The sequence below is a fragment of the Pelobates fuscus genome, chromosome 9, assembly GCF_036172605.1.
Source record: "Pelobates fuscus isolate aPelFus1 chromosome 9, aPelFus1.pri, whole genome shotgun sequence".
Taxonomy (NCBI): domain Eukaryota; kingdom Metazoa; phylum Chordata; class Amphibia; order Anura; family Pelobatidae; genus Pelobates; species Pelobates fuscus.
The window spans coordinates 172,453,132-172,479,978 of NC_086325.1; the positions used below are offsets into that span (position 1 = coordinate 172,453,132).

The 26,847-nt window shown below is 46.4% G+C and overlaps 1 protein-coding gene across 2 annotated transcripts in view; it reads right to left on the reverse strand.

The window, feature by feature from the left end:
• Positions 1 to 3,959: 3,959 nt before the first annotated feature.
• Positions 3,960 to 26,847, reverse strand: part of GDI1 (GDP dissociation inhibitor 1) — a 121,648-nt gene continuing 98,760 nt past the window's right edge. For both annotated transcript variants that reach the window (XM_063433177.1, XM_063433178.1), the window contains exons 10-11: positions 23,999 to 24,053; positions 3,960 to 6,051 (exon numbers count right to left, since the gene is read on the reverse strand). In XM_063433177.1, coding sequence (XP_063289247.1) covers positions 5,899 to 6,051; positions 23,999 to 24,053 — 208 coding nt within the window. In that variant the 3' untranslated portion in view covers positions 3,960 to 5,898. The remainder of the gene's footprint in view (positions 6,052 to 23,998; positions 24,054 to 26,847) is intronic.

A 26,847-nucleotide genomic window follows, 5' to 3' on the forward strand; every position in this document is an offset into this window, starting at 1 on the left:
ATCTTCAGTTGGTAGTTTCCCTCCATGGTGGGGAACCCAGAAGGTTTATGTAACTGCCCGTAGTCCACACTCTGGGATACAACATCGCCACCCATGACTTCGAAGCCCTCTCCCAGGGAAAGTTAGAGAGGCCTGTGGACGTTGAGAAATGGGTCCTAATAAAAAGTGGGGCTGTTGTGATGTTGCACATTGCAGCGCCACATGAGTCGAGAATTCCCTACTGTATCTGTTTGGACTCAGCCTGGCCACCATGTGCATGGGCTGAGAATACATCTTCATCCGGTCTGAGAGCGAAACTAGGCTATTTCCTTGGATTTATTGTCGTTGTTTACCTAGCTACTAACTGCAGCTTTCCTTTCGTTCGCATTTCCTGTGCTCTTTTACTTGATATCAATGTCGAGGTTCAATATCTTAGCCCAGTATTTAGGTTGCTTGGTGGCGTACATAGGGGCCTGTCACTCCTGGCCCCCCCCCCCGCGCGCCCCGGGCAACCCAGCGACCGGGTATCCGCCGCCATCTTTTGCCATCCAAGAGGTAAAAGGTAGGAAACAGGAGGGTGACTTAAACATTGTATGTGTGTATGTGTCTTTGTGTGTGTGTGTGTCTGTATGTATCCAGGGCCGGCCTTAGGCCTTAAGGCGCCCTGTGCGAAAAATCTTAACAGCACCCCCCCCCCCCATCATACCCCATGTCAATAGGTGTGTAGTGTTTGTATATAGAATTTATTAAACTAATAATTATTTAAAAACAAAAATGATTCCCCCTTCTCTGTTGTTACCTTGCATGGAGGTTGCCATGCTGAACTCTGGTGATCCAGTATGCTGGGAATCTGGTCGGCGCCTCCACCGGGTGCAAGACCATAAGTAACTGTATTGTGAGCTCAGGCACTTACAGTGTCAGAGCTTTCCTGTAGTAATCCGTGGCAACGTTCTGATTGGCCGGAACTCGGAGGACCGCTACATATTGTATTTTGTATAAGAGAGCTCTGCTGTGATAAATCTCATAATAATATGATGTAGTGTGTGGTGTCTGTGTGTGATACGAGTGATGGCTGTGAGTAATATTTGTAATTGTTGTATTGGATGCGTTTGATATGTGTGCTAATATGAAGAGCAGAGGTCGTGTACTGGTAGGTGGGGAGCAGGAGGCATAGTAGAGGAGGGTGGGGGAGCAGCGGTAGTGTAGTGGTAGGTGGGGGAGCAGGGGGCACAGTGGTGGTAGATGGGGGAGCGGGGGCACAGTGGTTGTAGCTGGGGGCACAGTGGTGGTGTATTGTTAGGTTGGGGAGCAGGGGCACAGTAGTGGTAGGTGGGGGAGCATAGGTAGTGTAGTGGTAGGTGGGGAGCAGGGGGATCAGTGGAGGAGGGTGGGGGAGCAGTGGTAGTGTAGTGGTAGCTGGGGGAGCAGGGGGAACAGTGGGTAGCTGGGGGAGCAGGGGGCACAGTGGTGGTAGCTGGTGGAGCAGGGCAGTGTAGTGGTAGGTGGGGGAGCAGGGGGCACAGTGGTGGTAGGTGGGGGACCAGGGGGCACAGTGGTAGTAGCTGGGGGCACAGTGGTGGTGTATTGGGAGGCTAGGGAGCAGGGGCACAGTAGTGGTAGGTGGGGGAGCATAGGTAGTGTAGTGGTAGGTGGGGAGCAGGGGGATCAGTGGAGGAGGGTGGGGGAGCAGTGGTAGTGTAGTGGTAGCTGGGGGAGCAGGGGCAGTGTAGTGGTAGGTGGGGGAGCAGGGGGCACAGTGGTGGTAGGTGGGGGACCAGGGGGCAAGGTGGTAGTAGCTGGGGGCACAGTGGTGGTGTATTGGTAGGCTGGGGAGCAGGGGCACAGTAGTGGTAGGTGGGGGAGCATAGGTAGTGTAGTGGTGGGTGGAGAAGCAGGGGGCACATTGGGGGAGCAGGGGTAGTGTAGTAGTAGGTAGGAGAGCAGGGACACAGTGGGTAACTGGGGGAGCAGGGGCAGTGGGAAGGTGGGGGAGCAGGAGCACAGAAGGTAGCTGGGTGAGAGAGGGCACAGTGGTGGTAGCTGGGGAAGCAAGGGTCACAGTGGGTAAGTGGGGGAGAAGGAGCACAGTGTGTAGCTGGGGAGCAGGAGCACAGTAGGTAGCTGGGGCACAGTGGGTAGGTGGGGGAGCAGAGGGCACAGTGGGTAGCAGGGGCGCAGTTAGGCCTGGTGGAGAAGCAGGGGGCACAGTTAGGCTAGGTGGGGGAGCAGGGGGCAGAGTTAGGCTAGGTGGGGGAGCAGGGGGCACAGTTAGGCTAGGTGGGGGGGCAGGGGGTACAGATGGGCTAAGTGGGGGAGCAGGGGGCACAGTTGGGCTTGTGGGGGGCAGGGGGCACAGTTGGGCTTGGTGGGGGGCAGGGGGCACAGATTGGCTAGGTGAGGGAGCAGGGGGCATTATTGGGCTAGGTTGGGGGGGCAGGGGGCACAGATGGGCTAGGTGGGGGGCAGGGGGCACGGTTGGGCTTGGTGAGGGGGCAGGGGGCACAGTTGGGCTTGGTGGGGGGCAGGGGGCACAGATGGGCTAGGTGAGGGAGCAGGGGGCATTATTGGGCTAGGTTGGGGGGGCAGGGGGCACAGATGGGCTAGGTAGGGGGCACGGTTGGGGAGGCAGGGGGCACGGTTGGGCTTGGTGAGGGGGCAGGGGGCACAGTTGGGCTTGGTGGGGGGCAGGGGGCACAGATTGGCTGGGTGAGGGAGCAGGGGGCATTATTGGGCTAGGTGGGGGGCAGGGGGCACAGTTGGGCTTGGTGGGGGGCAGGGGGCACAGTTGGGCTTGGTGGGGGGCAGGGGGCACAGATGGGCTAGGTGGGGGGGGCAGAAGGCACAGATGGGCTAGGTGGGGGGCAGAGGGCACAGTTGGGCTAGGTGGGGGGGAGCAGGAACTGCTTCCCTTAACTTACCAGGCAGAGGGTTCACCTGCATGTAGTTCCGCCCCGCTTGCAGTGTAGCTCCACCCCTGCTTGCCATGTAGCTCCTCCTCCGATTGCCGCTTAACTCCGCCCCCTTTGCCCTCACTGATAGACCCAAGTGGGGTCTGTCAGTGAGGGCAGCGTTAAGAGGCAGGGGGGGCGGAGCGCAGCCTGCATTAGGGGAGAGCTTTGAGCTCTCCCTCACAGGCTGTCACTGGGAGACAGTGCGAGCTGTGTCGGCTGTCAGGGCGCCCCCTGGTCTATGGCGCCCTGTGCGGCCGCACAGCTCGCACACCCCTAAGGCCGGCCCTGTATGTATCTGTCTGTGTGTCTGCCTGTCTGTGTGTCAGCAGAGCGACATCTGCACTAAAAGATCATTCCTGTCTTTTTGCTTTCTTCCCAGGGTCAAACATGTATGTGTGTATGTGTGCCTGTCTGTTTGTATGTGTCTTTGTATGTATGTGTGTCTTGTATGTATGTGTGTGTGTGTGTATGCATTTGGATGGATGTGTTTCTGTCTGTATGTGTGTGTGCCTGTCTGTGTGTGTATTGGTCTGTATTTATGTGTGTGTGCCTGTCTTTATGTATGTATGTCTGTCGTGTGTGTATGTGTCTATTAATGTATGTGTGTGTGTGTCTGTTGGGGGGGGGGGGGGCGCATAGATTGTGTGTACACCACTGATTGCGTAGTCCGGTAACTTAGCTAAACCATCTTCTATTATCTCTGCTCTCACTCACAAGTGTTAAATCTACTCTATTTTATTTTATTTTTCTAAATAATTTCTGTTATCTTAAATATCATGTCTAAATGTTGCTGTATTGTATTGACATATATGTGCTTGTTTATGCTGTAGTGGCATTGTGAGCATCTTTATACCATCCTGCACAACAAAAATAAAGCATTAAACAAAAAAAAGGCATGTAAACACAGGTGATTTTTTTTTCAAATTGAATTGCACAATTCACAACCAACTTTTAGCTTACTATAGGAAAACACAAGATTTTACAGACCTGCAATAATGTACAAATCTCAGAATGCACTGGACACAAAACTCAGAATTTCCACAACAATTTACTTGGTATCATTTATCTCAAACACAGTAAATGAATAATATCAGCTAGTCAGAAGATATCATGTTCTGTTTTCAGGGACAGTTTATGCATTGAGGATGACATTTAGTTCAAGAAAAATAACCAAATCTAGAAAGGAACAATTAATACAGACTGCATATTGGAATACAAGTCACAAAGCAGGCACGTAGTATTAGAGCTGCTACAGTGAGCATCCGGACCCAGATCAAAACACACTTTAATGAAAATCAGAAATCATTCCAACAGTGAGTCCTCATTGGGCCCGACCTGAACCAATCACCAGGCATTTCATTAAGAAACAGTATTTATTCCAACAGTGAGTCCTCATTGGGCCCAACCTGAACCAATCTCTAGGCATTTCACTGAGAAACGTGGTTCATTTTAACAGTGAGTCCTCATTGGGCCCGACCTGAGCCAATCACCAGGCAGTTAATTGAGAAACGGTATCTATTCTAAGCGTGAATCCTCATTGGGCCCGACCTGAACCAATCACCAGGCAGTTAATTGAGAAACGGTATCTATTCTAAGCGTGAGTCCTCATTGGGCCCGACCTGAACCAATCACCAGGCAGTTAATTGAGAAACGGTATCTATTCTAAGCGTGAGTCCTCATTGGGCCCGACCTGAACCAATCACCAGGCAGTTAATTGAGAAACGGTATCTATTCTAAGCGTGAGCCCTCATTGGGCCCGACCTGAACCAATCATTGTGCATGTCACTTTAAACTGCAAGAGTTTGGTTCAGATGTGAGAAAACTGCAATATGTTTTACTGCTACACAAGACCCTACATGAGTCCTTACTATCAGCCAGTCCAACAAGGCAATTTCCTGAATGGGTATCTTGTTATAGCAAAGAATGTGATATTAATGTGCATCTAGAACAATCCCCAGTGAGTACATACCTGCTCAATATGTAAATGATACTGCACACGTAAAATTATATACATCGTGCTTTCTGGTTTTATATCTACGGCTAAAGATTGGGTGAATTATAAGTTAAATAAATTAAGGGTACAATATTAATTGGCATCTGTGCTCTTACCTAGAGACCTAAGACCTGTAGCACATTCCCATCACATGGCCATGATGCACCTATGGCCTGTAAATGATCTCTATATGATAAATGATCTGTTAATTTTGAGTCTCTGTGTGACAAGTCATGTTTTCCATGTTGGTTCTCATGTTACAAATGACCTATTTCTTGTTGGGTCTGTAACAAGAGAATATCTAACTTACAGATGTTCTTATAGTTGCTAGGACTTTAAACTTCTTTCTGCTATGTAGAAGTGATTGTTTCGAATTACAATGTACCCTTCTTCCTCCCCAGAGCAACTTTTTCACTAATTAAACTCAATGGGAAGAAGGTATTGCAGGCACTGTAACCCAATAATAGGTCCTGGCAGACAGTAGATGTGCTAGCAGGAGGAGGTTGTTATGGTGTGGATGCTCAGACGACTAACATTCTGTGGCAGAACCTCTCTACCCTTTAACCAAGGTCCTATAGATGTCACACAGACGTGAATAATGGGACCCACTGTCTCACTAGAACACACTCCTTTATGCTTTTATCACAACTCATGGACAAGACAAAATGAAACATCAGAGATAACAGATTTAAAAAATTGTGTTCTATGACAGACCTCCTTGTAGCAATCAGACTCCAATAACAGAACCAATACCAACTCAGTGTAGGTTAAAACTAAGGCTTAAAAAGTTAAAATTCTAAGCATGATGTTAAAAGGGGCAATAAGGAATTTATCTCTTTCTTTTGTTCCTTTGCCACTTCTCCCGAGGCTTCCTCTCATACTCCCTCTCACTATTTTTCCGCAATTAAAAACAACCTCATATGTCCAGTGTCTTTCTTGCCCCCCACCCCATTCCCTTGGTTTTCATTGATTTCTTCACTGCTCATCCTCCCCAAACACATCGTTCTGTTTGCGTTTCATGTTCTCGAAGTCAAAATCTGTTCCAGTCATTCTCTTGTAGATGTCCTTAATGTCATTACACGTAGTCTCAAAGTGTGTTGTTGCATCATATGAACGAGAGGAGAACACCTAGAAAATGAGAGGGCAATATGACCATAATGACTTTTATAATAAACTATTTTATTTGAAGACATGATGCATTGAATTATTCTTACCTTATCGTAGGAGGAAAGAAAAATGGGCACACAATAAACATGTCACATCATGAGACCCCCAGCCTGTCCTTTGCAAGTATAGCCTACATAGGTTGACCCCAACACTTCTTCGCAGGTACCTCAGGATGAGTATACATTTTATTCCTACATTAGATTATTGTATTTTAATGTATTATTTGAAGTATTTACCTAATTATACTAGTTGTTTCAATATATTATATTTTTTTGAGTTCTTGGTTTGATATTAGTTTAATTTGTTTATCCCCTTCGTGACCAATGGGTTTTCCGAGATTCTGTCTGTACTTAACAAAACCTTTATTGTCACTTTTGCAATGTGTATATTTCAAAATAATTTTATGCTTTCTCTTTAAGTGCACCTATACTTACTTTATATTGTTTTTTACATCTGGTACATATACCTACCGTAAACATTGTAAGTTGAATATAGATTTTAAAACAAAACTTCTGTCATATTGACCATGCCATGAGTGTAAGATTAATAGCAGTCAAATAATCCAGAACCGCTGCACAAAAATAATTTATATTAAATTGACCCATGCGTGTATTTAAAGGGAATCTGTGGTGGACTCAGCGCACTGCAAGGGTGCGTTTCGCATTCTGTAACACCCTGTGTTACGGCTCCCCCGGTAGGAGAGGGGTTACAGCCGTATTGGACGTTCCCTTCCCAAATACAGAGGTAGCCACTGAGCGCTCCAAACTGCCGAACAGCAATCACACGAACCAATTAGTCTCCCATACAGCCGAACAGCAATCACACGAACCAGCTAGTCCCCTAAACAGCCAAACAAGCGTAATCCATACGAATAATCCCCCCAATGACGAGACAAAGCTCCGTATGTAGGGTCAGCAGGAATCTGGTTTATTGAGGGCTACCTGCCCGGTATTTATGCAGGTCTCCCACCTGGTGGACACTCCCCTAAGGGACCAAATGGGACACTGTGACAAGGACATTACATTGACCAATCAGAGTGTTACACATGTAGCCATGCCCCTTTAATTACCCAAGACCCTCTGCTCTGAAATTCAGTTATCTCCCTGGACAAAGACCAATTATCTCCCTGGACAAAGACCAAACGCCATTTTAAGTGACTATAACAAAATGCATAAAAATATATAACTTTACAATAACTGGACATAATACAGGCATTCAACGTGTCCCCAGATAGCTGCGATCAGAGCGCACAAAAGTACAGAATAGCGCTCAGATCCTATGCACACAGTCAAATCGCCGTGGAGTCAAAGTGTTCACAAAGTCTGTTCTCCATACGAATAGACTCCATGGGATGGCTATCTGGGGTACGGCTTATTCGCGGACAAAATACCGAATACAGGGACCTTTGTGAGTTTTCTTCCCGAAGGAGAAGGGAGGTCGGCGGCTTCAGCGGTGTTCGTGCCAAAAAGTGTCAGTTTTGAGTTCCATGAGTTTACCGCCGAACACCGGTGAGCGTTCGTGGATTTAAAATGGCCGCAACCTCGTGTTCGGGATACGAATGGCGGCCACCCAACTACAGGCATCAGTTAAGAGGTGTCTGCGGTTAACCTCAACGTTCTAATGGGGCCAAGAGGTTAACCAGCAGCACACTTCTCTACTGGGTGGCCGGCCGTTCGGAAATTTTGTACGGTAGTTTCCGGGAAGCATATAGAGTTTCACACGAATGGGGAAAGAGACAAATCAAATAAAATAACATGAATTCAAGCAAATGAAGTAATAGTAGTTCCATGTAAATCCAAGACAGAGGGATCTGTCACACCCTGCTTGGGAACGCTTTCCTCCGCTTTGATGTCAACATGCTGGCTTCATCGGCAGCATGCTGACATCTGAGCAGAGAGGTGTTGGTCACTCTGTTTCTATACTCCATAGCCAGCACTAGTAATTTTTTCTACATATATATATTCAATGTTTACAATGAAATTTATACGCTTCCTGTGTTCTAGTTCAAAGACCCCTCCATTTGAATTCTGTTTTACCTCCCGAGTATACCAATAATACAAAATGTACACCCTTGCCACATTATAGATGTCATAATCTTGACATGCCTCATTACTTGCTTCCCATATAGGCTGTTTGATGGAGATACGATCTCTGTCACCATACTGACCAGTCTCACACTTTGATGTTCTCTCTAACTCTAATCCCATCACTTATCTTTTCTAAATCTGATTCACCCTAACCAGCACTAACTGTCCTCTAGCGGATTGGAGTGGCCCTTAAATTTTTTGAATTTTGGCCCTCCTCCCTCCTTTTACTTTGAAGGGTTAAAAACAATTGAACTCCCATGTATTCTTTACAGATGACTTGCATACAATTTGATTTTTCTCATTAGAAAGCATTGGAACACACCAACAATTATAGAGAAGCACTAAAAACACTCCCTTCAACTATAGTGTAAAGCAAGTAAGGCAGGACACAACTGGGAGATGCTACTTAGAGGAATTAGAAAAGTGCCGATTTCTTTTGAAACTTGAATTGGTCTAGGGACTGGAGTCTCCAATTTTTTTTTTTAACCCTTTTATGTGTTTTCCCCCAGGTAGTAGAGTGCTGCATACTAGTATCTTGATAAACTGGAGCCCTAGCCCCCAATTTGAATCCAGAAGTATAGAGCCACCATAATGGCGGTCAGCTGTAGCAGGCATCATCCTGGCAGATGGGATCCAAGAGTAAAGCAGGTAACGGAAAAAGACATAAGTATAGAAGCACAGGCTATACAGTGCAGGGTAAGGAGTAAGGTCTATTTAATTATTAACATTAAGCCATCATTAAAACCTCATGGCCGAAACTTTGTATTTTATATTTAATTTTGGACCATAATGAAATATACAGTAATGTTTACATTGAAGGATAAAATACACCTCTTGTGAGTGTCTTCCTTACAGCCACTAGAGGTGCTTCCTCCTCCAGAACCGGGTCAAACTCTGCCATGCTATTAAATGCTTTGCATAGTAGCATTTGAAGGGATAAGTGCAACATTTGGTTGCGCTTTCATATCTCGTCCAGCAATGCTCTATGATTACAGTGCGCTTTAATTTCATCATTCTCCCGTTACAGTGCGCTTTAATTTAATTTAATCAGTCTCCCATCAGTTACAGCGCGCTTTAATTTAATCAGTCTCCCGTCAACTTAAGGGGTGCTTTAATTTCTGTTAGTTACAGCGCGCTTTAATTTAATTTCATAATTCTCCTGTCAGTTACAGCGCGCTTTAATTTAATTTCATAATTCTCCTGTCAGTTACAGCGCGCTTTAATTTAATTTCATAATTCTCCTGTCAGTTACAGCGCGCTTTAATTTAATTTCATAATTCTCCTGTCAGTTACAGCGCGCTTTAATTTAATTTCATAATTCTCCTGTCAGTTACAGCGCGCTTTAATTTAATTTCATAATTCTCCTGTCAGTTACAGCGCGCTTTAATTTAATTTCATAATTCTCCTGTCAGTTACAGCGCGCTTTAATTTAATTTCATAATTCTCCTGTCAGTTACAGTGCGCTTTTTAATTTAATTTAATCAGTCGCTTGTCAGTTTAAGGGGTGCTTTAATTTAATTTCATAATTCTGTCAATTACAGCGTGCTTTAATTTAATCAGTCTCCCGTCAGTTACAGTGCGCTTTAATTTAATCAGTCTCCCGTCAGTTACAGTGCGCTTTAATTTAATTTAATCAGTCTCCTGTCAGTTACAGTGCGCTTTAATTTACTCAGTCTCCCATCAGTTACAGTGCGCTTTAATTTAATTTAATCAGTCTCCCATCAGTTTAAGGGGTGCTTTAATTTAATTTCACAATTCTCCTGTCAGTTACAGTGCGCTTTAATTTAATTTAATCAGTCTCCTGTCAGTTACAGTGCTCTTTAATTTAATCAGTCTCCCGTCAGTTACAGTGCGCTTTAATTTAATTTAATCAGTCTCCTGTCAGTTACAGTGCGCTTTAATTTAATTTAATCAGTCTCCCATCAGTTACAGCGCGCTTTAATTTAATCAGTCTCCCGTCAACTTAAGGGGTGCTTTAATTTCTGTTAGTTACAGCGCGCTTTAATTTAATTTCATAATTCTCCTGTCAGTTACAGCGCGCTTTAATTTAATTTCATAATTCTCCTGTCAGTTACAGCGCGCTTTAATTTAATTTCATAATTCTCCTGTCAGTTACAGCGCGCTTTAATTTAATTTCATAATTCTCCTGTCAGTTACAGCGCGCTTTAATTTAATTTCATAATTCTCCTGTCAGTTACAGCGCGCTTTAATTTAATTTCATAATTCTCCTGTCAGTTACAGCGCGCTTTAATTTAATTTCATAATTCTCCTGTCAGTTACAGCGCGCTTTAATTTAATTTCATAATTCTCCTGTCAGTTACAGCGCGCTTTAATTTAATTTCATAATTCTCCTGTCAGTTACAGTGCGCTTTAATTTAATTTCATAATTCTCCTGTCAGTTACAGTGCGCTTTTTAATTTAATTTAATCAGTCGCTTGTCAGTTTAAGGGGTGCTTTAATTTAATTTCATAATTCTGTCAATTACAGCGTGCTTTAATTTAATCAGTCTCCCGTCAGTTACAGTGCGCTTTAATTTAATCAGTCTCCCGTCAGTTACAGTGCGCTTTAATTTAATTTAATCAGTCTCCTGTCAGTTACAGTGCGCTTTAATTTACTCAGTCTCCCATCAGTTACAGTGCGCTTTAATTTAATTTAATCAGTCTCCCATCAGTTTAAGGGGTGCTTTAATTTAATTTCACAATTCTCCTGTCAGTTACAGTGCGCTTTAATTTAATTTAATCAGTCTCCTGTCAGTTACAGTGCTCTTTAATTTAATCAGTCTCCCGTCAGTTACAGTGCGCTTTAATTTAATTTAATCAGTCTCCTGTCAGTTACAGTGCGCTTTAATTTAATTTAATCAGTCTCCCATCAGTTTAAGGGGTGCTTTAATTTAATTTAACCAGTCTCCCATCAGTTACAGTGCGCTTTAATTTAATTTAATCAGTCTCCCATCAGTTTAAGGGGTGCTTTAATTTAATTTAACCAGTCTCCCGTCAGTTACAGTGCGCTTTAATTTAATTTAATCAGTCTCCTGTCAGTTACAGTGTGTGACGAAGTGCCCTTCGCCACTTTGTCCTGGAGAGGCATGCTTGCCTGCCTCCTCCCCTGCGACTATGGTCCTGGACTATATTACACTGTAAACCCTGTATTCAGGCATATGGATTTGTATTAGACTGTCTTTTACCCTTTATCTATGCTGTAGGTTTGGACTGCTAATATAACCTAACAGCCAGGGGATTTAGGCGAATATATTGCATGAGAATCCCATTACTGGAGAATACAGCCGTTCGTATGATTTCATGCGAATTCTTTGTGCTCTGAATAAGTGGCCGCCATTTCGGGACTTTTACACGTGTTCGCGGCCATCTTGCGTGCGAACAGCGGTGTTTGCCTGTGAACGCATGGAACTGAAATCGGAAGCGCAAACAGGCGAATACCGCTAAGACCTCCAGACATCCAGAACTACGTACGGAAACTACCGAACGACCGGCCGTTCGGTAGTTATACTTAACTTAGTATGGGGATTCTAGCGACCACAAAGATGCGAATGGATGGCAAGAATTTCGTCTATTTTACCGTGCGAACGGAGACCAACCGCAAGGCCAAAACTCATGGAACTATTTTCGGCTAGTTGGTCTGTGCGGTCGGTCAAAACTTTGGAGCTCTGTATCTCCCGAACCATCCATCCGAATGGGCTGATTTTTGGACAGACTGTTCCCCTGAACAAGGGCTATTTGGGGATACCAGATTTAAAGCTGTACCCCCTGTTTTTGGGGTACATCCAGAACTTGGGTAAAATAATGTATGTTTTAATTGGGTTATGTGTTTATCTGAGGGGAGGAGACGTGGGGGTGTTACCATGCATGTGATTGGTCAATTTCATCCTCCCCCTGGGAGTGTCCTGTATGTACCTGTTCCTAATAAAAAGCAGGCTGGGTGTTCCAGTCCTGAGACCTCTTCTGACCCTCAATACGTAGCCTTGTCTCGTTATTGGAGGGAACTGCTATATCACACTGGGGATTGCTATGCGCTGCATATTCCCCTGAGCTCTCAATCACTTAGCTCTTGTAAGAGCTTGTTCCGGATACGCTCTCCTGGAGGAGAGGTCTTCCCCACACGGTCCTGGAGGACAGAAGCCGATCCAGGGTGGAAGGAAGACGGCGCGGCTCCAGTTAAGCTACGGCGGTTGTGGAGCCTGCGGTGGTTGTGGTGTCGTCTGCAGTGCTTGGAGTCCTCTGAGAGCGCTAGGAGCATCCATCAACGGAGGGTACTCGGTCGGAGTACACGGAGCTCCGTTACAGTGGTGGCAGCGGTGGGATGGCGTCCTAGTGCGAGGAGAAGCAGCTCAGAGACACTGGTAACGTTTGGAGTTACAATTGAGGGCAACGCTAGCCATTGGGCAGCGCCCCTGGCGACAACAGGATGGAATCCGCTGGTTTGCGGACAGCGTTCCATGATGAGGAGGAGAAGGAGGCCGCAGATTACAGGGATGCAGCCAGAAGGGAACTCTGGTATGATGCCCTGGAAGATGCCCAGTGGCGGCGAGGTGAGAGGCTCCCCAGTGATGAGCAGCGGCTACAGAAGCGTGTGGCAATGCGAATATGTCTACTGGGGGAGCAGCCCCTGGATGAGTGGGTGGCAAGACTAGAGACCCTGGTATGGCGAGAGATCGGGCTAGACAACGCATACCAGGCCCTCTGGTGGCATACCATTCGACTTACTCCCTGGACGGCCGAGCACGACCTACCGGAGGGGGATGATTATGATGGTCCTGGTCTACTTATGGATGCCATGGAGGAGGATCTTGATTTCGGCAGCACGGAGGAGTCTAGGCTTTGGGACATCTACGACTACCGGATGGGCATGTATGTCTGGGCTGACGAACGCGAGGTGAGAAAAGACATGACCCACCTGGCAACAAGGGAGTGGGAGCTGGAGCAGGACTACATACACCTACTCAGCTTCGTGCAGCCCCAACCTACCCGACAAGCAGAACCAGACCTCCCTGACTGGTCCGGCGATGAACCTCAGATGGCAGGTAGAGATGGGACCGATGTCTCTCTACCGGCCCTACAGGGATGCTGGGCAGTCGGCCCAGATCCACAGTGGCAGTGTGTACCCCAGGGGGCCGAAGGTGCCGTCCTTCCCCCCCAGCAGCAGTGTGTCCTACAGAGAGCGGAGACAGTTGGTCCCTCTCTACAGCAACAGGACAATGGTAAGGGAGTGGAGACAGGCGGTCTCCCTCTTCAGCGGCAGTGTATACCCCAGGGGGCAGAAGGTGCCGTCCTTCCCCCCCAGCAGCAGTGTGTCCTACAGAGAGCGGAGACAGTTGGTCCCTCTCTACAGCAACAGGACAATGGTAAGGGAGTGGAGACAGGCGGTCTCCCTCTTCAGCGGCAGTGTATACCCCAGGGGGCAGAAGGTGCCGTCCTTCCCCCCCAGCAGCAGTGTGTCCTACAGAGAGCGGAGACAGTTGGTCCCTCTCTACAGCAACAGGACAATGGTAAGGGAGTGGAGACAGGCGGTCTCCCTCTTCAGCGGCAGTGTATACCCCAGGGGGCAGAAGGTGCCGTCCTTCCCCCCCAGCAGCAGTGTGTCCTACAGAGAGCGGAGACAGTTGGTCCCTCTCTACAGCAACAGGACAATGGTAAGGGAGTGGAGACAGGCGGTCTCCCTCTCCAGCGGCAGCCTGTGTTTCCGGGAAAGGAGCACAGCACCCCCTCTCCCCAGCGGCAGCTTCCCCTAACAAGGGGAGACACCAATCCCCCAGACGGCGCAGATGGGACCGTGGTCTCTGTGCCTGACCTACAGGGATGCTGGACAGCCTTTCCAGATCCCCAACTACCCTCACCGGGACACCCAGAGGAGGGGGTAAGTACAAATTCCCCTCCCCAGCTAACTCCTAGCGTGGCACCAGGGTTAACGGAGGCGATGCTAACCCCTACTGACGTCCATGTTCCCTTGACTACTGAGCCGGACTATGGTCTCAGTACCCCAGCGGAAGAGCTGGCAGCTGGGCAGAGCGCAGTCGGCCTCTGCCCTACCTTTTTCCCTGGTCCAGAGCCTGATGTCTTGCAGGCTACCCCAGCGGAAGAGCTGGCAGCTGGACAGAGCGCAGTCGGCCTCTGCCCTACCTTTGTCCCTGGTCCAGAGCCTGATGTCCTGCAGGCTACCCCAGCGGAAGAGCTGGCAGCTGGACAGAGCGCAGTTGGCCTCTGCCCTTCAAGTACCCTCGGCATGTGGCCTCATTACCACAGCCAAATACCCAGGTGCAGTGACTGTATGTTGTGGGTGGGCTGTTCCTGTACTTTGATGTTGTGGGGGGGCTACTCGGGCATCTGTTTATTGTGGGTTGGTGGATCGACTAACGGAGGCACTGACCGACAGAAGGTCAGGTGCCTGGTTAGTCTTCCCCCCAAAGGGGAGATGTGTGACGAAGTGCCCTTCGCCACTTTGTCCTGGAGAGGCATGCTTGCCTGCCTCCTCCCCTGCGACTATGGTCCTGGACTATATTACACTGTAAACCCTGTATTCAGGCATATGGATTTGTATTAGACTGTCTTTTACCCTTTATCTATGCTGTAGGTTTGGACTGCTAATATAACCTAACAGCCAGGGGATTTAGGCGAATATATTGCATGAGAATCCCATTACTGGAGAATACAGCCGTTCGTATGATTTCATGCGAATTCTTTGTGCTCTGAATAGGTGGCCGCCATTTCGGGACTTTTACACGTGTTCGCGGCCATCTTGCGTGCGAACAGCGGTGTTTGCCTGTGAACGCATGGAACTGAAATCGGAAGCGCAAACAGGCGAATACCGCTAAGACCTCCAGACATCCAGAACTACGTACGGAAACTACCGAACGACCGGCCGTTCGGTAGTTATACTTAACTTAGTATGGGGATTCTAGCGACCACAAAGATGCGAATGGATGGCAAGAATTTCGTCTATTTTACCGTGCGAACGGAGACCGACCGCAAGGCCAAAACTCATGGAACTATTTTCGGCTAGTTGGTCTGTGCGGTCGGTCAAAACTTTGGAGCTCTGTATCTCCCGAACCATCCATCCGAATGGGCTGATTTTTGGACAGACTGTTCCCCTGAACAAGGGCTATTTGGGGATACCAGATTTAAAGCTGTACCCCCTGTTTTTGGGGTACATCCAGAACTTGGGTAAAATAATGTATGTTTTAATTGGGTTATGTGTTTATCTGAGGGGAGGAGACGTGGGGGTGTTACCATGCATGTGATTGGTCAATTTCATCCTCCCCCTGGGAGTGTCCTGTATGTACCTGATCCTAATAAAAAGCAGGCTGGGTGTTCCAGTCCTGAGACCTCTTCTGACCCTCAATACGTAGCCTTGTCTCGTTATTGGAGGGAACTGCTATATCACACTGGGGATTGCTATGTGCTGCATATTCCCCTGAGCTCTCAATCACTTAGCTCTTGTAAGAGCTTGTTCCGGATACGCTCTCCTGGAGGAGAGGTCTTCCCCACACGGTCCTGGAGGACAGAAGCCGATCCAGGGTGGAAGGAAGACGGCGCGGCTCCAGTTAAGCTACGGCGGTTGTGGAACCTGCGGTGGTTGTGGTGTCGTCTGCAGTGCTTGGAGTCCTCTGAGAGCGCTAGGAGCATCCATCAACGGAGGGTACTCGGTCGGAGTACACGGAGCTCCGTTACACAGTGCTCTTTAATTTAATCAGTCTCCCGTCAGTTACAGTGCGCTTTAATTTAATTTAATCAGTCTCCTGTCAGTTACAGTGCGCTTTAATTTACTCAGTCTCCCATCAGTTACAGTGCGCTTTAATTTAATTTAATCAGTCTCCCATCAGTTTAAGGGGTGCTTTAATTTAATTTCACAATTCTCCTGTCAGTTACAGTGCGCTTTAATTTAATTTCATCATTCTCCCGTTACAGTGTGCTTTAATTTAATTTAATCAGTCTCCCATCACTTACAGTGCGCTTTCATTTAATCAGTCTCACATCAGTTACAGTGCGCTTTCATTTAATCAGTCTCCCATCAGTTTAAGGGGTGCTTTAATTTAATTTCACAATTCTCCTGTCAGTTACAGTGCGCTTTAATTTAATTTCATCATTCTCCCGTTACAGTGTGCTTTAATTTAATTTAATCAGTCTCCCATCACTTACAGTGCGCTTTCATTTAATCAGTCTCCCATCAGTTACAGTGCGCTTTAATTTAATTTCATAATTCTCCTGTCAGTTACAGCGCACTTTAATTTAATTTAATCAGTATTACATCAGTTACAGCGTGCTTTAATTTAATTTCATAATTATAATGTCAGTTTAAGGGGCGCTTTAATTTAATTTCATAATTCTCCCGTCAGTTTAAGGGGTGCTTTAATTTAATTTCCTTCCGGTAGGGCTGAATTTATGCGGTGCTGCTGCCCCGCTTATTTCTTTTGTTTGTCTGTCTTTTCAGTATATTCACACAACAATAGCTTTGCATCCTACATTCCATTGAACGTATAGCTTCTATGCCTATTCTATTAGCCTGGACTGTCACTGTACTGGGTGATTTGCGGTGGACCCCATTGTCGGTTTCCAACCATCCATACTCAACACCCATTACTGCTGGTTGCATACTCCTGGGGTGAGCCAGGCCCAGACCATGACACACCATGCTTGACTGTAGGCAAGACACACTTGTCTTCAGGGCCATCTTTAATATTGATTGGGACCCTGGGCAAAGCATTTGCTTGGGCCACCTGGAACCTGTCCCCAGTCGTGCAATCATGTCCTCCACCCCAACACAGTGGCAGACCTAAAGTAGAGAGGTGCAAGAATTTTTTTAGGCCTCCCAATCTCACGGGTGATTAAAAGGTAGATCCCCATCTGTCGTGCAACTCCAGCAATGCATTGCCAGCTGGGGCTCTACCATTTACCCATGTTTAAAGGTTTGTATTTAGCACTAAGCTGTTTTTGTGTGTTTGAATGTAAACAGGTTTTTGTATGGAATATGTTTGTATGTGGTGTTGGCGTACTTGCAAGCATGTATTTATGTGTAGTGTTGGTTTTTGAATGCAGGGGTATGTTTACATATAATTTCGGTGTGTAACACAGACATGTGTTTGTACGTAGTGTTGGAGTTTGAATGCAGGGGTGTATTTATATGTAGTGTTAGTTTGTGAATGCTGAGATGTATGCACATATACACACACACATATATATATATATATATATATATATATATATATATATACACACTGAAACATAGAATGTGACGGCAGATAAGAACCATTCGGCCCATCTAGTCTGCCCAATTTTATAAAATACGTTCATTAGTCTTATATCTAATATAGCCTTATGTCTATCCCACGCATGCTTAAACTCCTTCACTGTATTAACCTCTACCACTTCAGCTGGAAGGCTATTCCATGCATCCACTACCCTCTCAGTAAAGTAATACTTTCTGATAACACATGCAGACACACAGATATACACATTAGCACACATGTAGATATACAGACACATATACAAACACTGACACACATGCAGATACACAAACACACACCGATACAAAAAACACACACAAGACAGCATACAAATACACATTGACACACAGATAGACACACAGACTTCATACAGATCCACACACAGATATACAGACACATATAGAGACAGACAAACTGACAGACATACTGACGCATGCATACTGACATATGGACACAGACACATACACTAACAGACATGCTGACACAGGGTTCGAGTCCTGCAGGAACGGTGTTCCTGCACTTTTTTTACAGCAGGAACGGCGTTCCCATTGCTCCTGCAGGCACTCAGGGGCTGGCAAAAAATGCCGCCCCCAAATGCCCTCTGTATTCCCCCTGTCATGGGGGGGCCCAAGAGGTGGCCTGATGGCCACCTGATGGACCCCCCCCCCCGGCGCCTGTCTCCCTGTCAGACGCGACAAGGGAGCTGTGCTCTCCCAGCTCTGCTCCCTCGCGCATCGTTTGTTGATGGCATGACCCGGAATATGATGTCATATTCCGGCTCACAGCATCAGTAGTTTACCCTCAACACAGAGCCTCGTCTCGTGCTTGTAGGGAAAAGTGATACCAGCGATAATCCCTGCTCTTGGGATAGCATTATAATCACTAGCTCTTCTAAGAGCTGTTCCTGCTCTGCTCTACAACCTCCCTCTCACTACAGGGGAGAAAGGACATCTCTCGTGGCGGCGAAAACCCCTCACTCTATCGGGGTGGCCGCTACACAGACTTACTGACAGACATACAGGTACACACAGACATACAGACCTACTGACGGACACATACTGACACACACACAGACATAGTGGCACACACACACAGATAGACATACTGGCACACTGGCACGCAGACATACTGGCACACAGACAGACATACTGACACAAGCAGACAGACATAATGGCACAGACACACGGACCTACTGACAGACACACACACAGATCTCCTGACACACACACACAGACCCACTGACACACACACAGAACTACTGACAGACACACACATAACTACTGACAGACACACACACAGAGACATACTGACACACACATATGCAAACTTTACACTTTAAAGCCCCCTTCCAGTTTTCTACCTTCCCTGGGGTCCAGTGTGCTGGGTTGGGAGTTGAGGACTGGCTCTCTTTGCTCAGTCCCCCTCCTCGCTGCCTCCTGGCTCAGCCTCCCTCCCGTGTGGCTCATCATCTTTGAGGGAGGAAGTCCTCCCAGGCTGCCGTTAAGCAAGGTGCCCGGTCGTGATGTTAAAGGGCCACAGCACCCGACCGGGCCCCTGCTGAAATGTGCTCTCCGGGTGGCCCTAAGTGTATTGGCCACCCAGTGAGACCCCTTAGATTATCGGCCCTCGGTGCAGCCACTATACCAGCAACGCGGGCACGTTGGGGGGGGTTATGCAGGATATGGGTGGCGGGGCCACGGGGCAGCTGCCCCGTTTGGCCCACGTTCAAGACGGCCATGCTTGTCTTTAAACTCCTCACCTGGTTGCCGCCACACACGCTTGACCCCATCTAAACCAAATAAGTTTCTCTTGGTCTCATCGGAACACAGGACATGGTTGCAGGAATACATGTCCTTAGTCTGCTTGTCTTCAGCAAACTATTTGCCGGCTTTCTTGTGCATCATCTTTAGACGAGGCTTCCATCTGGGAAGACAGCCAAGCAGACCAATATGATGCAATGTGTGGCATATGGTCTGAGCACTGACAGGCTGATCCCCCACCACTTCAACCTCTGCAGTAATGCTGGCAGCAATCATACGTCTATTTCCCAAAGACAACCTGGATATGACGCTGAGTATGTGCACTCAACTTCTGTGGTCGTGGGTGGAGCCTAGCCACAAAAGCAGCCGGTCGCATGTCTGCCGAGCTCCGAGCTATACAGCCCTTCAACGACCAAAATCTCCCACCAAAACCACCTAGACGGTACCCGGGGGGGACCCCTGGCTTGTACAGACCCCATGGGGCGCAAAACGAAGAAGCCAAAGCCAGTCAAACCTAGGGAAGGGCTAACAATAGGAGACCTATGGCGGCAGGCCCAGTGCGCACAGGGACCTAAAATGGCGTCCTTCGCAGAGGATTGCTCCGATTTCTCGGATGACTACTCCTATGACACTGAAACGGGCACAGTGCCGGCCTTGATTCCACCCTCACCAAGCCAGCCGGCAGCCCCGCCAACAAACCCTGACACCGCTCCGGTGACTACAGCAGTGCTAAGGGATCTCCTCGCAGACCATCACAAAAAAATATCAGCCGACGTGACAGCGCTGCGGGGAGACTTGCAGGGCCTGACAGGCAGACTCACCAAGGTGGAACACACCACCCACACAGGCGCCCAGCAGATCGCTGCACTTCAGCATGCAGTGACAGAACTACAACAGCAGAACCGCTCCTTTGAACACCGTCTAGCAGCCCAAGAAGATGCCAAGCGGCGTAACAACATAAAAGTAAGGGGTGTCTTGGAGTCGGTTGTAGACGCTGAGCTGCCGCATTTTATTAGGCGCCTTCTTACGGCCATGCTGACACAGAGGAGTGCCAAAACTACGATTCTCACTGGCATGTTCCGAGTGCCACGACCAGCCAAAGCACCTGACACAGCCCCGAGAGATCTGATAGTCCAATTTCAGAACGCCAAAGATAAACAAGCGGTAATGTCCGCCATCAGCGGTCAATCATATTACCGCTTCGTGGAGATGGACTTAACCTTTTATTCGGACCTGTCCGGGAGCACTCTAGCATGGAGACGCTCACTAAAACCACTTACCACTCTTTTGCAACATCACAACATCCGCTACCAGTGGCGCTCGTCCCGAGCCATGGCAGTCTTCCACAAGGACTCAACACACGTAATCCAGGAGCCTCATGAGAGCAAGGCGCTCCTACTGAAACTGGGCCTCCCGGCCGACTCGCTGACACACCACGACCCAAATGATACCCCTACACGAAGACACACGTGGAGTCTCCGAGTTTGTGCCACGAACATCCACGCCGGAATCCTATTTCCTAGCAACCACCTGAGCGATGGACAATCCCAACGGAGGGGAGTTTATTACACCGTTTACCTTAATTTAACCCATTGGACTGAGGCCTGGATACCGCCCCCAAGCTCTGGAGACGGTTCCAATGTAACAGCAGGGACTCTCAGTGTAATGTATGATGCAGCTTAGTATATATTATTGGCAAGATACGAGCTTGGTGCGAAAACCTCCAGCATAATTTTAAACGCATACTGAGCTCCCCAGCAAAGCAATCTGTTGTAATTTTATATTTTATTTGTTGTTTTATTTTGTTTGTTTCTGTTGTTTCAATATGCTGCATAAGCCTATAACCTAACGACTAATCTGTTGGGTAAAGCAGAAAGCTACCGATAATAGCTCAACAACCTGCCATGCTTACCACTAGGCTGGGGGGGCAACCGATCTATGCAAACGTTTTATGCAAACATCCTATGCAACCGTGATATATGCAACTATTTTATGTTAATATTCTACACAATCGTTATATGCAAATCATATATGCAAAACTATATCGCTCTACGTTAAGTAACGCAAATGTCTAAACAAAGTAAAGCTATACCATTTCTATCGTTATATACAAAAAATTTGCTTGATCTACCCTGTACCCCTATGTTCAGCTGTTCGTATTGTGCTAGAGGACTACCTTTGGGGTACCTCACATGCAACTGTTATTTTCCTACGCACTACAAAAATAAAGAATAAAAAAAAAAAAAAAAACTTCTGTGGTCGACCATGGCAAGGCCTGTTCTGAGTGGAATCTGTCCTATGAAACCGCTGTATGGTCTTGCCCACCGTGCTGCAGCTCAGTTTCAGGACCTTGGCAATCTTCTTATAGCCTAGGCCATCTTTATGTAGAGCAACAAATTTAATTTCAGAGCATCGGAGAGTTCTTTGCCATGAGCTGCCATGTTGAACTTCCAGTTACCAGTATGAGAGAGTGTGAGAGCGATAACACCAAATTTAACCCACCTGCTCCCCATTCACACCTGAGACCTTGTAACACTAACGAGTAACATGACACCGGGGAGGGAAAATGGCTAAATGGGCCCAATTTGGGCATTTCCACTTAGGAGTGTACTAGCTTTTGTTGCCAATGGTTTAGACATTAATGGCTGTGTTGAGTTATTTTGAAGGGACAGCAAATGTACACTGTTATACAGGCTGTACACTTACTACTTTACATTGTAGCAGAGTGTCATTTCTTCAGTGTTGTCACATGAAAAGATAATAAAATATTTACAAAAATGTGAGGGATCTACTCACTTGTTGAGATACTGTACCTTGCACTTATTTTCAGCCTATATAACTATGATATTTTCCCTCTGACTGTCTCTGGTTTACGCCTCTCTGATTTGCCCCTTGTTGCGACTCCATGTCTTCTCCTTGATGTTCTGCATTTTATGTTCCTATCTCTAACCCTCTAGATACTTTGCTCTTAAGTACATTTTAACAGATTGGTCTTGTGATGAGACCAATCTCGCCACATTGCATTGGGGAGCCTGGTTGCCCGCCTGTTGCCTCTGGACTATGGCCCTGGGAGATTGGGCCCTTTAAAAACAGTATTCGGCCCTAACAGAGTGTATGTCACTCATTCTGGCCCTTTAAATACGGTGGGGAAGGATTGGTACTTTTTATATGGCACTTCGGATGCAGCCGAAGTGCCGAAGTCGTCGAAGTGGCCGCCATTCGACAAAGGAACACGCGGCCATTTTAATTTAGTCGAACGCGGTCAGCGGTGTATGCTAAAGAATCTATGGAACTAAAATCGGCTACGCAAATACACGAACACCGCTGACCCTTACCGTCGCCTCCACCTCGACATTTCGGTTAAAGTCGAAGTACGTTCGACAATTCGAACCTCCTGTTACAATGTGCTATTTGCACCCGTTCGTGCATTCGAAGGGGACTTAGCCGTTTTTCTGCAGGAAATTGACCGACCGCACAGCCCAAATCTATGGAACTGTTCTGGGCAGGAAAATGTGCTTGCGGTCATAAAGGACCTCCGTCTATCTTTTTATCCACTGCAGGGATTGGTATGATTTTTAAGAGTGTTTATGTTTAAAATATGCTGAGTTCAAATATGTAATATGTAATATGTAATTTTTATGGAGATTGGATGTATGGTTTCAAAGTTACAGGGTATGTGTAAAAACTGTTCACTGCTTGACCCTCAACACGGAGCTTTGTCTCGTTCTTGGGGGGATTTATTGTATGCTGTTCCAGTTCGACTGCTAGGAGTGTAAACCTTTCGTATGGTTTTTCCTATTCAGCTGTTTACGGCATTCATATGCTTGTCCGGTTCAGTGTATTGGTGTCTACAGTAGCTGTGCCTGTGTAGCTGTGCCTGTTAACCCCTTTTATGCCTGGGGGTGCCGTTACAGGTCTAAATGGTCTACTTTAAAAACCTGTTTTTACATTCAATATGTGGTATTTATGTACAAACAATGCATACAATCATTTTAGATTATATTTACCGTTTGTCACTAAGTATACATTTCTATCTGTTTCTTTTTAGAGTAAAATAGTTTCTTGGTTCTTTTGGGCTGTCTTTTCACATTACTTTGCTTTTGATTTCAACCATTCTATAAATATAATTCATACAAGTTTCATTGTTTGTTTTGTATTTGTATGTTGGTATGTTGGGTCTGCATTTTATAGGCTTCATGGTATGGCTGAATGGGTCTCACAATGTTACACACTAGCCTTTTCTATTAGATTTCATTGCATGCAAGGCTTTTTATGCTGCTGGGGCGTTAGGAAAGAGAGAGCTAAGCCTTTAATAAAATTACACAAAGATATATTACAAAGAGAGTTATATTCCATTAATGCCTACCCGGCTTCCTCCAGCCAACATTCGGAATAGAGCGTTCCCTGAGTTGCACTTTTAATAAAATCATGACTTTACGTTGTGAATGCAGTAAAATCTTTGAAATGTAAAATGTAAAAGGTAGGGTTTTACGTGTAAAAAGCATTTAAGGTTGGATTTTTAGTCTCTTTGTGTTTACAATAATTAGAGTTTGCTGCTCAAACATCTAAAGATTATCCTTTAATAACTAAACCAGGTACGATTGTTGGTGTTTCTGTTTGCTCTTGCTCTTTGGAATTAAATGTAGGGTTTCACCAATAGAGCCTGCATCACCACTTGTGCTATATGTTTACAGTCAGTCTGTCCACTTAGACAGAGGTGGCCTTTTCTGCATTCAATAAACCAAGAATATCGTTTTTCATATCGAGGCTCTGCAGTGACTAATTCCGGGTGATTTATATGCGTATAATATTGGATTTGATCTCACCTGGCTTTCTGCTCCATCATCTGTCGGTTCAAACAGGTCGCTGATTGCCACAAACCTGCAAACAAATAGTCCTAAATTATTATACATTTAAATATACTTTATAATATGCTCCTGGCAGAAGTGGATCAGGAGGTGTACTGAAATATTATTGAATTTCTGTGTGGCAGATTCTCTTCCCCTTCCCTGTCGGTCATATCTCTGGTTTCCTTCCCTCCCCTGTCACCCATATCTCCGGTTCCCTTCCCTCCCGTCAGCCATATCTCTGATTCACTTCCCTCCCCTGTCAGCCATATCTCTGGTTCCTTATCCTCCCCTGTGAGCCATATCTCTGGTTCCCTCCCCTCCCGTCAGCCATATCTCCAGTTTCTTATCCTCCTTTGTGAGCCATATATCTGGTTCCCTTCCCTCCCTTGCCAGCTATATCTTCGGTTCCTTCTCCTCCCGTGTAAGACATATATCCGGTTCCTTATCCTCCCTTGTGAGCCATATATCCGGTTCCCTTCACTTCCTTGACAGCCATTTCTCTGGTTCCCTCCCCTCCCGTCAGCCATATCTCTGGTTCCCTTCTCTCCCATCAGCCATCTCTCTGATTCACTTCCATCCCCTGTCAGCCATATCTCCGGTTTCTTATCTTCCCTTGTGAGCCATATCTCCGGTTCCCTTCCCTCCCTTGTGAGCCATATATCCGGTTCCCTTCCCTCCCTTGTGAGCCATATATCCGGTTCCCTTCCCTCCCTTGTGAGCCATATATCCGGTTTCTTATCCTCCCTTGTGCGCCATATATCTGGTTCCCTTCCCTCCCCTGTCAGCCATATCTCTAGTTCCCTTCTCCGTCAGCTATATCTTCGGTTCCCTTCCCTCCCGTCAGCTATATCTCTGATTCACTTCCCTCCCTTGTCAGCCATATCTCTGGTTCCCTTCCCCGTCAGCTATATCTTTCCGTCAGCCATAGCTCTGATTCACTTCACTCCCCTGTCAGCCATATCTCCGGTTCCTTATCCTCCCTTGTGAGCCATATCTCCGGTTTCCTTCCCTACCTTGCCAGCCATATCTCCGGTTCCTTATCCTCCCTTGTGAGCCATATATCCGGTTCCCTTCACTCCCTTGCCAGTCATATCTCCGGCTCCCTATCCTCCCTAGTCAGCCATACCTCCGTTTTCCTTCCCCTGTCAGCCATATCTCCGGTTCCCTTCCCTCCCCTGCCAGCCATATCTCCAGTTCCCTTCCCTCCCTTGTCAGCCATATCTCCGGTTCCCTTCCCTCCCCTGTCAGCCATCTCTCCGGTTCGCTTCCCCATCAGCTATATCTTCGGTTTCCTTCCCTTTCAGCCATATCTCCGGCTCCCTTACACTTCCCTGTCAACTATATCTTCGGTTCCCACCCTTGTGAGCCATATCTCAGGTTCCTTTTCCTCCCATCAGCCATATTTCCGATTCTTTCCTGTGCCAGCCATATCCCTGGTTCTCTTCCCTCCCCATCATAATATCTCTGGTTCCCTTCCCTCCCCATCAGTCATATCTCCGGTTCCCTTTTCACCTCTGTCAGACACATTTTTCCTCTTCTGTCCTCTTTTTTCGTATCGGTTTCCAGTCACCTTATCATGGCCCTCTTCCCTCCTAATCCTCTCTAGTTAAGTGTTCTTGCATAGCAGGACCACTTAATGTTATCTCACATATATATATTATTATTAAGTGTTCTTGCATAGCAAGACCACTTAATGTTATCTCACATATATATTATTAAGTGTTCTTGCATAGCAAGACCACTTAATGTTATCTCACATATATATTATTATTATTAAGTGTTCTTGCATAGCAAGACCACTTAATGTTATCTCACATATATATTATTATTATTATTCTTATTATTCTTATTATAGCCAAATTTGCCACCCTAACTCCTGTGAAGCACTTTGGGCAACAACATTGCAATTAAATGTGCTATATAAATAAATACTAACAGTTACTCCGCCCACTCTAGTTGTAGACTACTGATGGAGGCAAGAACACTTCACACAATTTCCCCAGAAATTGTAGCTTTTCTAGTTATTCTTATTATTCTTATTATAGCTAAATTTGCCACCCTAACTCCTCCCACAGTTTTTACACTACATAGACAAAAATATACCAAAACGTGCAGATTGTTCCCGATCGGATTGCTATTACTTTGTGGAACGTTTCGCCGAATGGTTCACTGAATATCGTCGTTCTTCTGGCGAAATTTGTCCCATAGGAATGAATGGCAAAGCTAGAGTGGGAGCTGTCAAAAGCTGAAAAATCAGGACATGATTTCTAAACTGCCACCACTCCCTCATTTTCAGGCCCACCTACACAAATCTTATATCAAAACGTTCAGCTATCCCTGCTGCCACTAGAAATGTCCACGGCTAAGCCATAGTCCTGATAGTTTTCACAATATGACCATTTGTTTGCAACTCACGCCTTCCATTGACATTCATTGAAACTCCACTCTGCAAAGCTCACATTTGAAGGGCAATTTCTAAACTGCGACTGTGCCTTCATTGTTAATATCTCAGAGACATACTATGCATCAAAATGTAGGTCTGGGTCTTGTGATTCTCACAATATAAAGCTCTTCACTGTAGGATTTATAGTTTTTAAAATACGACCGTTTGAAGATGGCAACCGCCAAAATACTCTGACCTGAGCAAGGCTGCAGCAGCAAGTGATGTCATAGACAAAGCCTTTTGTACACCTGCTAGAGTTTTTATAAATGTATGGTTTAATGTAACTGTGCAACAAAGATGCAATTAAATGTGCTATATAAATGATAACAGTTACTGCGCCCACTCCAGTTGTAGACTACTGGTGGAGGCAAGAACACTTCAC